A 14405-nucleotide genomic window follows, 5' to 3' on the forward strand; every position below is an offset into this window, starting at 1 on the left:
TGCTCACTCTTGGAGCTCTGAGCTCCCATGCCAGACTTTCTCTAAGCTTGTCTAGATCCTTGGTCCAAAGCCCTTGTCTCCAAAGCATGCCAGTGCAGGCATCAGCTATGCAAATGAACTAACCTTAAGACCAGGATTGGCAGACATTGTAAAGGGCTGGATTATGTGGCTTTGTGACTAATATAATCTCTGTTACAACTGCTCAACTCTACTGCTTCAGCACAAAATCATGCAGGTGATATATACATGGACAGCTGTGTTCCAGTAATGCTGATGTGCAAAGCCAGGCTGCAGATTCCCAGGTTCTGTCTCGTCCAGGTCACTTAAGTGCTACCCACTGGAAGGTTGAAGACAGAAATCACAGAGACAAGATTAATCCATTCCTGCAGTCCAGAGCCAATGAACTGGCCAATGCTTCATTTCCACTGCATTTGTGGGAGACTGTAAGACAGTACTGTACAAGGCAGGTCTCAGTAACAATGTCAGATTTGGAGCTGGGAAGCTGGCTCAGCGGTTAAAAGCATTTGCTGGTATTACAGAGGACCAAGCTGGTGGCTCACAATTCCAGGAAATTGAATACCCTCTTCTAACCTCCATGGGTAACAGGCATACGCAGTCAAAACACCCAAACACATAAAACAAAATAAATAAACCAAAAGAAGAAAAGAGAAGCCAGGCGGTGGTGTCGCCACCTTTAATCCCAGTACTTGGGAAGCAGAGGCAGGCGGATCTCTGTGAGTTTGAGACCAGCCTGGTCTACAAGAGCTAGTTCCAGGCTGGGGAGATGGCTCAGAGGTCAAGAACACTGACTACTCCACTCAGAGGTTCTGAGTTCAATTCCCAGCAACCACATGGTGCCTCCCAACCATCTGTAATGAGATCTGGTGCCTTCTTCTGGTATACAGGTGTACATGCAGGCAGAACACTGTATACATAATAAAATCTTAAAAAAAAAAAAAGAGCTAATTCCAGGACAGCCTCCAATGCCACAGAGAAACCGTGTCTTGAAAAGAGAGAGAGAGAGAGAGAGAGAGAGAGAGAGGGAGGGAGGGAGGGAGGGAGGGAGGGAGGGAGGGAGGGAGGGAGGGAGGGAGGGAGGGAGGGAGGGAGAGGGGGAGACAGAGAGAGACAGAGACAGAGAAAGTCAGATTTGTGGTGAACAAGGTGGCACACACCTTTAATTCTAGCACATAGAAGACAGAGCAGATGGATCTCTGTGAAGTCGAGGCCAGTCTGGTTTACACAGTGAGTTCCATGCCATCTAGGGATAAAAGTGAGACTTTGTCTTTAATAGAAAATATAGTGAGATTTAAGCAAGGAATAGTGCCAAGCACATGTAATTCTAGCTACTCAGAAATTGAAATCCAGCCTGGGTAACATAGTAAGACCTGTCTGTTCTAGGGAGGTTTCTATCGCTGTGGTAAGCATTGTCCCAAAGGCAACCTGGGAAGAAAAGAATTTATTTCAGTTTACAGTTGTAGTCCATCATGAAGGGAAGTCAGGGCGGGGATTAAAGGTAGGAACCCAGAGACAAGAACTGAAGCAGAGAGCACGGAGGAATGCTGTTTCCTGGCTTGCTCCTTCTGGCTTGCTTATTTTGCTTTCTTACCCGGGGTGGCACTATCCCCAGTTAACTGGGCTCTCTAACACCAATTACCCATCAAGGGTCTGTTTAATCCTGTCTTTCTGGTTTGATGTCTTCCAGCACCACTAGAGATACCAGGAGCTGACTGTATCACAGTGCTTGTGTCCCTATCCTTAGTTTCAGCAAGAAATACTCTAAATTCATTAGGGCGATTTACTCTAGGCCCTAAAGCGGCCTCATCTCAAAAGAAAATCATTCTATTTTCTTTTAAGAAAGCATCGTACAAAATGTAAGGTATCACTGTGGTTGCTAGAAAAAGCACCTTCCGTTTCCTAGTGATACACAACAGAATTCACAATCTGCTGCTGCTGTCTGGTACCTTCCACCTTTTCCTGCTGCAACACTGTCCCTTTCCGTTCCTGTTCCCAATTTCTTTCAGATTCTTAGATTCCATACAGGATTAGGTTTAGTTCTCTCCCTCTCTGGTGGAGGCTGCAGGGTCCTGACGCCAGGGGACGCTCTTGCTCCTCAGATCCAGTTAGCCTGGAAGAGGGCCCAGCTGCCACTGTGGCCAGTCTCTGGAGCGCTGCTGCTAGGGCCTCCAAAGCCAGGAGAGCCTGGACTGCAGGGGCGCTGCCGTCCCAAGGCAGCTGGACCCACTGGCCCTCAAAGGTCTGGGGACTGCATCCTATGCACTCCACTAAACTCTCCCTTTCCTGTTTCCAAGCCCTCCTACCTACCTACCCCTACAAAGTGAGACTCAGAGGTTGCCGGGAGGCCAGAGACCTCTCTCCTCCTGATCATGCTCTTTCTTAGCACCCTCCACTTCTTCTCGGCTCTCAATCCTTGTAGTCCAAGATAGTGACCCTCCTTTGCGCTCCACTAGCTCCTTTTCTTTCTTCCCCAGCACCTCCTTCCCACACCGTCAGGTGGGGTGGGGGGGGAACCTGCGGCTTCTGACCCTAGCTCCACTCACGCCTGCTCCGCCCCTCCACGGTCCGCCCCTCCCTGCCCCCTCCTCTAGTTCCCTCCTCTTCTCTCTTTGCCCTTCCTCCTTCCCGCCCCCTGCCCACACCAACCTGCTGGCCCCGCCCATGCCTGAGCCCCAGACCCGCCTCCCTCTTCTAACCTCCGACGCCTGCAAGCCTCAGCTCGGCGCTGCCACTTCGGCGCCTGCTGCCCAGGCAGCCGGGACTGCCGCGCTATGCTGGCGCTCTCCGGCGGCCACCGGCGAGTTCAGGCCGTTAGTGGGTCCGTGCATCTGTCTGGAGAGAACTTCCAGGCCCGCGGCTCCGCGATGGTTCTGGCCTCACTGCTGCTGGGTCTGCTGCTGCTACCCGCGCCCTGGAGAGGTGAGTGTGAGGTCCCAAAGGTCTGCTGCTAATTCCAGCTAGCCGTCAGGGGTTCTGGGGATCCCCAGCCGGATCATGAGGTGCACGTCCTAGTGGAACCGGCACCGGCGGGCACCGAGGACTCCCCATCACCACAGAGGGGGACAGAGCCCAACGGGGCACTTTGGGAGCTTCTAAGTTAGAGCCTGTGTGGGACGCAGCACTCAGGTCTGGTATAGCACACGCCAACAACTTTCCCCTCAACACTGTCTAGTGGCCTGGCCGCTTTGGCGGGATTTCTGCGAGTCAGACCGGCGCTCCGAAGGCAATCCCACGGGGCGAGCAAGTGAGTGACTGCGGAGTTGGTGTCGCAGTTCGCATGTGGTGTTGGACCGAGGCTGGGTGTCCCGCCAGGGAAAGACTGCTTTTGGTTTCTCCCCTGGGTTCTGGTGTGCATTGTGTTGTGCTGGCTGTTCTTTGCAGAGACAGTCTGTGACTGTAGAGGCCTGGATAAAGCAGAGGGGGACGACACAATCCTTTCCTTATTATTACTGTGGAGCAGAATCTGTTGTGTTTGGGTAGCTTCTACGTTTATCTCGGACCTGCTTAAGAGTTCTCATACGCGTTTCAGTGACACAATGGATTGATAAGCGCAAACAAGTACTGCAGGTTTCTCCAACAGATGATACTGGGGCACTTTGGGAAGACTGGAAGAAAAACGAACCAGGCTTTCCCGAAAGAAACAGGAGTGGGAGGGTTGGATCACTGCTAAACCAGCACGTTTCAGATATTGCCCCATGCCCTAGAAGGGTCTGTCTGCATTCAGAATGTGTTTTTGTTTGGTTGTTTTTTGTTTGTTTGTCTCTTTTGATCTTCAGTCTGGTTGACTAACGTTTGTCTTCAAGAATACCCGCAAAGTTCGATTTACAGTCTAGCTACAAACCTCGTCTTTCCTTTCAAAATTCATTTGACCAAACGAATATTTCTTGAAAAACTCTCTTCTGGCACACTAAATTACATAAGCAATTTGTAGTTTGAGGCAACATGACAATTTTGAAACAAACACCAAGATCCAAAAACAGGCAAAGAACTGAGCCGGCTCTGTTCTCCATCACCAAATCCTCAAAAATTCCTCAGCCTTTCTGCCAGGTCTGTTCTTCATAATCTGCAGTAAGTCGGGTGTATTTTGATGCTAGTGCTGGCCAGCCAGGCATAGTTTTGGAGGTTGTGAATGTGGTATGCACAGAAAGAGTAGTAGGAACATAATGTTTTAAAAATCTTTGCTTTATTTTCTAAATTTTGAGAAAGTCTTGTAACTGATCGGTTTAGAGAGCTACAGAAAGTTTTAAAATGTGCTTCAAGGAAAAATGAAAGTTTCTCAGTTTTTCTTCTAACTGTCCTCTCTGCTCAGTCCCAGATGGGGGGATGGCACAGAGCCCCATAAGGGGTATCCGATGTCTCTAGGGAGAATCAGGAGGGAAGAGGACTGAGGAGGGGAAGTCTGGAAGTGCATAAAAGTGAAGCCAGTCTGATGCCTTAGTCTGTGACTGAGAAGTGTGAACTCTGAGAGCAAACTGGGCTCTTAAAATGCTTGAATTCTCAAGTGGTTCTGTTGCTTTTGGCCAATTTTAAAACAACCTTCATTGCTTTTTGGAAATAAGCAGTATTTATTTTAATAAATGAATGAATGAATTTTGTAAAGTTCTTTAAGGTGGTAAGACATAACTGTTTTTAAAATAACAAGATTTTGTTCTACATTTTAATTTTTAATTTTAACTGTATGGACGTTTTGCTTGCATGTATGTCTGTGTATCATGTGCATGCCCCATTCCTCAGGAAACCAGAAGAGGGCATTGGGTCCCCTGGAATAGGGGTTACAGGTGGTTGTGAGCTACTATGTGGGTGCTGGGAATTGAACATGGGTCCTCTGCAAGAGCAGCCAGTTCTCTTAACCACTGAGCTGTCTCTCCAGTTCAACATTATGTTTGTAAGTCTTACTCTTTTGAAGGAATCTGTAGATAATTCTGGAAGGAAGGCCAGTGAGTCATAATAGATTGCCAGGTAGAAAAGATGAGTTGGGACATGGAACACTCATGTACCCCAGCCACTTCCCACACAATAGCCAGAATTAGATGTTTCATAACATTCAATTGTGTAGTCCCCAAATGAAACATCCTCCAATGGTTTCCTCTCTCTCCCCAGATTTCCAGAGCCTCTGCTTCCCTATTTGATTCATTTCTAGTCATTTCCCCCTTGTTGCCACTGATCTGGTCACCTCCACATCACCACCCTAGCACTGAATAACTTTTAAAAAAAGACTTATTTTTATTTCATGTCTATGAGTGTTTTGTCTGCATGTGCATATATGCATCTGTGAATGCCTAGTGCCCCAGGAGGACAGAAGAGAGTGTCTGATGCCCTGTAATTAGAGTTTCAAGAAGTCGGAAGCCACCAAAGCAAGTGCTGGCCCTGGAGCTGTGGTCCTCTGTAAGAGCAGTGCACACCCTGACCACTGAGCCATCTCTCCAGTCCTGAAAACTTATTTAACAAAACGAAATCCACAATTTTAACAGCTCCTTGACCAGGAGTGCATTGTTCCGTGTACTTTGACTTTGAATGAAGATTCATAGTTTCATTATAATTCAAAACACATGACTCTGGGTTGGACTGCATCTACATAGAGGAAATACAGGGCTGAACACTTTGGACCTGGGGGGGGGCGTTTAAGTTTCAGAACCTCCAGACTATTTTTGGTACAGTGGGACATTATTTCATAGAACTGTTGTGTTTAGTTAGTTTTAGTCAACTTAACACAAACCTAAACATACCTGGGATAAACGAAGCTCAGCTGAGGAGTTGTCTCCAGAAGATTGGCCTGCGGGTATCTCTAATTGCTAATCCATGAAGAAGGGCTCAGCCTACTGCGGATGAAACCATCCCTGGCTAGGCGGGCCTGAGCTTTGTAGGAAGCTGAGCAAGCCATGGGGAACAAGCCAGTAAACAGCTTTCCTTGGTGGTTTCTACTTCAGTTCCTGCCTTCAGGTTCCTGTCTTGGCCTCCTTGATGACGTGATTGACTTAACATGAAAGCCAAATAAACCCTTTCCTTCCCAAGTTGAATCTGATCAATGTTTTATCACAGCAACAGAAAAGCATGCTAGGACATGCTGGAAAAGGTGAAATGAGCTAATAGCACACTATAAATTCTGAACCAACAGCAGTCTAATTACCAATGGTTCTTCTCTGTACTTGTGCATTCACATTTGCGGTAGGTAATTGTCTTTCCTAGACAAAGTGTTGAGTGGAAAGTTCTTTTTTTTTTTCTCCCTCCGCCTTATTGGAATGCTTCCTTAAAAAAAAACCTTGAAATATGAGGGTAGAGGGTTCAGTTGCAGCTCAGTTGTTAGAAAATTTGTCTAGCATGCACCATGCCCTGAGTGCAATTCCCAGCATGGCATTGCATGAACCAGGTGTGGGGAGTGGTTCACCAGGCCTCACTCCTACCTGAAGGTGGTGATGGCTGCTTGGGGAAAGAGAGTCAACGTTCTTTAAGAGTGTCGCTCTTGGTTAACCATGCTCTAGGGACTGGTCTTACACCCATGTGATACCTATAGCACTAATTAGACTTAGTAAATTGTAAAAAATAAATAAAGAGATGATATGAAGTTGGGAGAGGGATCCAAAAGAGTTAAGGAGGGGAGTGGAGGAGTAGATATCAAAATACATTATATACATATAGCAGGATAAATAAAAGATCCAGAGAGTCAGGTGGTGGCAGCGCACACCTTTAATCCCAGCACTTGGGAGGCAGAGGCAGGTGGATCTCTGTGAATTCGAGATCAGCCTGGTCTACAAGAACAAATTCCAGGACAGCCTCCAAAGCCACAGAGAAACCCTGTCTCAACCCCCCACACCCTCCAAAAAAGATCTAGAAACTGAATCTGGGGTTCAACCTTCAAGGTGAAGATCAGAGAAACAAAGCAGCCAAGCCAGTAGATCTTAGCTCTACCCAGCTGAAATGGCTGGCAATCCTGTCTCCACAAATCCTCAGAGGCAAAGGCTCTGAATTCCTGTCTCTTCCTCCTCTATATTCCTTTCTCCGCCCAGCCATATCACTCCTGTCTCCACCTCCCTAATGCTGGGATTAAAGGTGTGTGATCTAGGTGCTGAGATCACCTTTGTGTGAACTGTTTCTCTGAAGATTGGATCAATTTCATGTAGTCGGTATGGCCTTGAACTAACAGAGATCTGCTTACCTCTTAATCCTGAGTCCTGGGATTAAAGGTGGGTATTGCCACCACCTTAGCTTCTATAGCTAACTTGTATGGCTTATTTGCTATTTTGATCTCCGGTGACTTTAATAAATCATAAACAGTATATCACCACATACACATGTATGAAATTCTCAAATAAGTTAAAAAGTACACACACACACACGCACACACACACAAAGTGCTGGCATATATTCTACAGTCTCAGAAGTCTAAGGTGTAGGCAGGAGAGTCAGAAGTTCAAGGTCATTCTTGGTTACATTAAGATCTGTCTTCCAAAAAGAGGAGGAGGAGGAGGAGAAGGAGGAGGAGGAGGAGGAGGAGGAGGAGGAGGAGGAGGAGGAGGAGGTGGTGGTGGTGAAGACAGATCCGGGGCCACCCTCCTCTTGCAGTGTTTGGTGAAGAGGCTCTGGGTGGTCACTCTGAGTGCCTTTTTGTTTCCCGGTAGTCCACCGGCAACACCCAACCAGGAGCAGGCTTTCTCAGGATAGGTTGGCACTACCAACCCCTTCCCCCTACCTTCCTTGTGGAGTACAGACTTGGCTTGGCACAGGAATAGCTTCCTGTCATGTGCCTCACAGGAAGGCATGAAAATGAGGTCCAATTCTGGCTCCACTTTTCGTACGAAGCTCTATGCCAAAGTGGGTGTGGGTTTGTTTTGTTTTGTTTTGTTTTGGTTCTGGCTTTTTAAGTGAACCCCATCCAGGTCTTTCCTTTCCTTTGGCGGCCTCCACAAGAAAATGAGCATTGTTAATTCTGTGCAAATATGAGGGTCTGTGTGTAGCTTGGACTGTGGGAAGCGGAGGAAAGTCGCTCCTGTGTGCTTTCTTGCTGCCCACTCAGTGGCAGGTGCTATCAGAGACCTCTGCCAGCCAGGAGGAAGACCCAACCCCTTTTCCCATCTCACTCAACCCCTGCCTACAGGTAAGTCGTTACTCTGTGGTTACCCATCATTGTGTCTGCCCGAATGTCTGCATCTGAAATGCTGAAAATGCAGCCTGGCAGGGTGGAGCATTCCATTCCTATCTGTGGGCTCCTTTTAGGGAACAAGAATACTGAGAAACTTGTCAACTGAGGGTGATCTCGGCCACCAGCTCTTGGTTTTGTTGTTGTTTGCTTGTTTTTTTGGTCTATACTTTGGTTTGTGATAAGTGGGAAGTTCTTTACCGTAGCAAGAGGCCTGGTTTTGTTGACACCCTACACTCAGTTACAGCTGCACTTTGGGCAGACAGAAACCTGTTGCTCCCCTTCCCCAGGCCTCTGTCAGTTGGTGGGACCCAGTGGATGTGTGGGGTGCTTGAAGTCTCAGGCAGCCTAGTCCCAGTCATCTCCTCAGGCTCCAGTGTTTTACTGAGGAAGGAAAGATGACTGTGCCTTGAACAGACTCATCAAGAAATCTACAGTTACCTCCAAAGTGTGTTATTTTTTCATTCTTGCCTATTTATCTGTCATCATTTGACTCACTGGTCAAATGGATTTTCTGCAAGTCTTGTGGTGGCAGAGGGACAGATGGAGCACAAGTGAGAAAAAGAGCAAAAACAGAGATTTGGCTTTTGTGTAGGCCAAGGTCATGCACAAGAAGTTTTATATCCAAAACCAAGATGTTCCGTTGATTTGTTTTTGAGAAAGCCCATTTTGTTTCATTAGCTCAGCAATGACTTTTTCTGGCAATTCATTTGATGTGTCTATGTTTCTCTTTGTACTCAGAGTCTCCCAATGTTTCTTAGTTGGTCTCTTCAGAGGTGCTATCTAGCCCAGCATGATGTGATCGATACAGACTTGGAGTCCCATTCACTTCCCCTCTGGAGGGACTGTCCACAGCTCATGGGCCTCAGGTGTGTAGTGAGGCAAACACTCTAATATAGATTCCTTTCCTGGCAGACACATCCAACCTTTTGACTTACAACACCTACATGGCTCACTCATGCTCATAAAACGTGCAATTGAGTTATTAAACAACCTCCCCTCTCTTACACACACACACACACACACACACACACACACACACACACCTCATAATGTTTGAAGTAAGTTTACAATTTTGTGTTGGGCTTCCCTCGTAGCTAGCCAGAGCCACACATTCTGTCAACTGGCCATGGGTTGGACACCCTGAAGCTGCTTGTTCTTGCAGGCTCTCTAATTACCTCAGCATCTAGGGACTCTAGGCATGGTAGGATCTGCCTTAGCCACACTCTCTCCTCATTAGATACACAAAGGAAAGCCTTGTTTGTTTTGGAGAAAGTGTTATTTTGCTATATTAAGCCTTTGGGGCTTCTAGTCAAAGCTACTAACAGCAGGCTGGCCTTGTTATGGATTTGATGAAGGTTTTCACAAGTTAGAACAGGCTGTCTTTGTGGAGAATATTAGAGCAGGACTCAAACTAGCCCAAGTCCCCACACTGCTCAGAACTCTCTGGGAGGTGATAAATATTCATGGATCCCCCATTGGTGCTTGTATCTGGTGGCTGGCATTCCAGTTTTGCTGTGAATGGCCCTTGACCTTTGGCTCACAGGAAATGAAACCAGCTTGTAAGCACATTGACAATTCTCCATATAACTTGGAAATGGTAGGTGAAATCAATGTTCTTTGAAAGTTTTAGAGCAAAATTAAGAGGAAGCTCATTGGATTTAGATTCAGTTACAAACAACAAGAACAACAACAACAAAAAACAGTTTGGGAGGCCAACATGTGAGTTCAAGTTGGGTTAGATTTTGTCTTGCAGGGACACATAGGTTATAGTGCAATGTTCATTTGTCAGTGGACAGAGCAGAGAGGTGAGCACATTTCTGCCTGGAGGGGAAAGGAGCTGGTACACTTTCTTGAAACTGGACCCAGTGCTCTGAGCCCTGGATGGGACTCTGGATGTGATCAGCACTCAGTTTTCATTATACAATGATGAAATGGGAACAGGGGTGGAGCATGATTTAAAACACGAATCACTCAGTTGGCTCTTCAGGCATTGGCAGCTGCCATCCTGGCTGCCTATGCTGCCTGTGCCCCCAGTGAAATAACCCCTCCAGCTTTTCCTAGAGAAACAATCTTCCTGAAGGAGATGGGATAGGGCATGCCCTCTAGAGGGAACAGTAGAACCCTCAGGGTCAGAGGGGGCTTGGCATCAATTTTAAAAGTCTGTTCATTTAGTGTTGTGGTGTAATTTTATATTTGGAAAAAACCACAAATGTACTATATACAGTAAAATATAAACCGTCTAAGTATTTTGGTTGAAGGATAAAGGTAAGGTGACTGAGTCAGATGCTATCAACAGGAGGTGAGGTGAGGTAGGTTTTTGTTGTTGTTTTGTTTTTGTTGTTGTTCTGTTTTTGTTTTTGTTTTTGTTTTTGAGACAAGGTTTCTTTGTATAACAGCTCTGGCTGTCCTGGAACTCACTCTGTAGACCAGGTTGCCTCAAACTCAGAGATCCGCCTGTCTCTGCCTCTCAAGGACTGGGTTTAGAGGCTTTTGCCACCACAGCCAGCTAGGAAGGTGAGTTTTAAACCCATCTAAAAAATCTTTTTGCCGGGTGGTGGTGGTGCACGAGGCAGAGGCAGGAGGATCTCTGTGAGTTCGAGACCAGCCTGGTCTACAAGAGCTAGTTCCAGGACAGCCTCCAAAGTCACAAAGAAACCCTGTCTCAAAAAAAAAATCTTTTCAAGACCCAGCAACCCAAGCCAGCCCAGGACCTATGGACTTGATCTTTAGGGGTGTGGACCTGCCCAGTCAGGTCATTCTAAGTCACCTCTCTAATTGCACTCCAAAGAGCCAGTGTGTCTGAAGTCTGATCCTTGGGGAAGGCTGCAGAGCCTTTTCCTACCTTGTAGGAGAGAGTGTTTCAGAACCTGGCCATGAATTTAGGATTAAGATAATTATGCTAACCCAAGGAAAAGGGCAGGGAGGGCTTCAGCCAGAGTGAGAACTGTGGGGTGAGAGCTTCAAGTCAGTTGTTGTCATGGTTTTAGGACCTGCAGGAGGAGGGATGGGTGCAGAGCTTCATCCCTAAGCCACATTACACACGGATGCTACGATTTTATTTAGATGGGCCGACCACACCCTTAGCCTTTTCTTTTTACCATTGCATTGTTTTTGTTTGTTTGTTTGTTTTTTGGTTTGACTTGGCTTTTCGAGACAGGGTTTCTCTGTATTGTTTTGGAGTCTGTCCTGGCACTCATTCTGTAGACCAGGCTGGCCTTGAACTCACAGAGATTCACCTGCCTCTGCCTTCCACCCAGCTTGCATTTTTTTCTTTTTAAATATATTCTTTAATCTTTATACTAAAGATTTATCTAAGTGCAACATAGGAAGTAAGATTTACCCATGTCCTTATCATCCAGATGTCTGTCTGTCTGTCTGTGAACCACAGATGGATTGAAATGCATACCTGGTTTTACATTTCAAGTTTTTAGATAGGTTCTTATGAAGCTCAAGTTGGCCTGGGACTTGTTATAGAGCTCAGTATTACCTTGAACTTCTGATCCTCATATTTCTGTGCAGTGTTGGATGGGGCGCTGGAACCCAGGGTCTCCTGCATACGTCTGAGCCGTATCTCAGCATGCTTTATTTACTTTCACAGGTACATCTGTGAATGTACCATATACTTATTGATGTATTAATGCCAAACAGTATTATTTTCTTTTAAAGATTCATTAGAGTTACATGTATGTATCTGTGTTTGGGTATGTGCATGTGAGTACAGGTGCCTGTGGGAGCCTGTGGCATAAGCTCTCCCTGGAGTTATAGGTGATTAATAAGCCCCCAGGTGTGAGTGCTGGGAACCAAATTTGGATCCTCTGCAAGAGCAGTATGCGTTTTTAACTGCTGAGCTGTCTCTTTACCCCCAGGCCAGTTATTTCTTAATGGGTGTTTAGGTTTTCCTAAATGTGTTCCATTACAACCAATGTGGACATGAACAAGTCTTAATCTTTACTCTAGAGAAGTTTGATTTTCTGTAATAACACGCACAGATTAAAAGTGTGTGTCATCTTACGTATTTGGGTGTTTTGCCTGTACGTATGTCCGTCTGTGCACCGCATGAATGCTTGGTGCTCAAGAGGGTGTCTGATCTCCTGGAACCAAAGTTGCAGAAAGTTGTGAGCTGCCATGTGGGTGCTGAGAACCCACATGCCTGGATCCCCTGCAAAAACAGTCAGCCTGCTAACCACTGAGCAATCTCTTCAGTCCCCAGATTCACAGATTTTTAAATGTGGAACTTGATGAGTTTTAGTAAATATTCATGACAAAACCCCCACACAAGTTAGGACAGCCCCCAACTTTCATATGTTTCCCAGTGAACATAGACCCAAAAAGTTGAAATGCTGAGCTGTGGGTTCAAAGCAGTCCACCCTCACAGAGTTCCGGTTCTGTGTGTCTGCTCCGTAGGTGGCTGTGGTAGAACATCTGGACAGAGCTGTTGCTTCCCAAGTCTGCACTAGACAGATCTGCCCTCATCATGGTAGCTGGTTTGTTCATATGGCTGAGGCCTCACTCACTGGGTTCTCATTTGGACCTTCCTCCTCGCCCTTGGTTCTCACATATAGGACCCCTCCCTCTGGGCTCTCTGGTTAGGGTCTGTAAATGAACCCAAGGAAGAAGGGGCGGGTGAGGCCATAAGAAGCCCCCACCCATTCTTCCTTCCTGGCTGTGCAGACCCAGTCACGAGTGTCCCACCATGTAAAAGGAACAATATTTTAAATATACTGATATTATCATATAATATGCTATTATGTAATACTATACTATTATACTATATTTTCACTTTGGGTTTAAAGTTTTTTATATTAGGAGGGTTTACTTACATGTTTGTATGCAGTGAGGGCAAGCAGGCAGAGAGCAGCAGCTTTCTTCCTCCATGTCCTTTTCTATAGGCTGCCTCTAGAAGGTGTGGCCCCGACTTCGTGGGTCTTGTGACCTCAAAGGAGCCAGTCAAGAAAATCCTTTACAGGTATGTCCAGCTTCATGGGTTTTAGTTGATTCCAGATGTAGTCAAGCTGGCAACCACGATTAGCCATCATAAACGGTAACTCCACACCATTCAGTCACCCTCTCCCTCCAACTTTTTGGTTTCTCTCACTTTGACTGCTTTAGCCTTTTCGTAGTGTCTGCTGTTTGTTTTAAATATAATGGTCAGGGTTCTTAATTATACTTACTACGGAAAGTAGGCAAAAGTTCATCTACTGCATCTTTAAGTGGATGCTTTGTTCTCTGTCACTTAGAATGGACTTTAATAAATTGTTCTTGCAAAGGTTTAAGGTCTTCCAGAATTGTCACACTTTACATTTCATAAGGAAATACTTATTTTCCTTAAAAGTTTTCTGTTTTGTTTTGTTGTTTTTAATAAGAGGAATTCTGTAGTCTGGAGTATAGCATAGGTTTGGGAACAGCAAGGTACAGGAACTAGACTTGTGAACTGAGATCTCTCCCAGGTTTTGGGAACCCACCTCTCCGCCTTTGAAGGAATTAACTCCAGATCTCCCTTGGTGAGAGAGAACCAGGCTTCATGCCTGTGGCCAGAAAGAATTGCTTCCAAGTCTTTCTGGGGCAGTTGGCAGGCTGCCAGAGGGGAAAGGACGGAAAACCCTTGGTTAAATAAACACGGTATGTTCACATTTCATTGTGAGGACTTGAAGCGGCTAAGTCAGCAGAATTGGTTCCATATGTTTAGCGTCTCTCATCCAGGCATGACTAGTTGCATCTCTGAAACATGGCAGATCAGATGTTGATGTTGTGGAAAGACTTCCTGACATTCAGTGCTTGTCTGTTCACACCAGATACTGCTTTGTTTGCCCCTAGCACCGACCCCTGCCATCTGAAGACAGAATAGCTCCACTTCATGGCTACTCCAAGGCAATGGGCTAATCAGAAAAGTCACCAGAAAAGAGTTTTTAAAATCCTGGTGCCTAAACTAAACTGTACCTCAGTCATTAAAATTTTGAAAATCTTCCTTGGAAAACTCTGATGTTCTGCCAGGCTTGGAAACATGGTAGGAAGTTTGGAGAGGATGGTGAAAGGTTGCAGTTAAGATTCTAGAATGTTTTTCCTGGTTGTATTGGTCTCTTTCTTCGAGAGAACCTAGGAGTTGGAGTCTGCTTGGAAAGCTGATATTGCAAAGGACTTCTGCTGAGAAGGAGCCAAATACCCATGCCAAAAAGTAAGAGGCGCTGCAGACATCATGAGGGGTAATTTAAAGCCCTTTGGGTCAAAGGGTGAACATGTTTCTCTTTTTTCC

General features: G+C 46.0%; 1 protein-coding gene across 5 annotated transcripts in view; it reads left to right on the forward strand.

The window, feature by feature from the left end:
* The first annotated feature begins 2685 nt into the window (after nucleotides 1–2685).
* Mertk (MER proto-oncogene, tyrosine kinase) overlaps nucleotides 2686–14405 on the forward strand; it is a 100426-nt gene continuing 88706 nt past the window's right edge. For 4 of the 5 annotated variants that reach the window (XM_040746270.1, XM_040746271.1, XM_040746272.1 and 1 more), the window contains exon 1: nucleotides 2686–2937. In XM_040746270.1, the coding sequence (XP_040602204.1) occupies nucleotides 2790–2937 (148 nt within the window). In that variant the 5' untranslated portion in view covers nucleotides 2686–2789. Of the gene's footprint in view, nucleotides 2938–7798; nucleotides 8111–14405 lie in introns of those variants that run through there. The other variant, XM_040746273.1, reaches the window with a different exon arrangement.

This window comes from Mesocricetus auratus, unplaced genomic scaffold, assembly GCF_017639785.1.
Source record: "Mesocricetus auratus isolate SY011 unplaced genomic scaffold, BCM_Maur_2.0 Super-Scaffold_100004, whole genome shotgun sequence".
In the NCBI taxonomy this organism is placed as follows: Eukaryota; Metazoa; Chordata; class Mammalia; order Rodentia; family Cricetidae; genus Mesocricetus; species Mesocricetus auratus.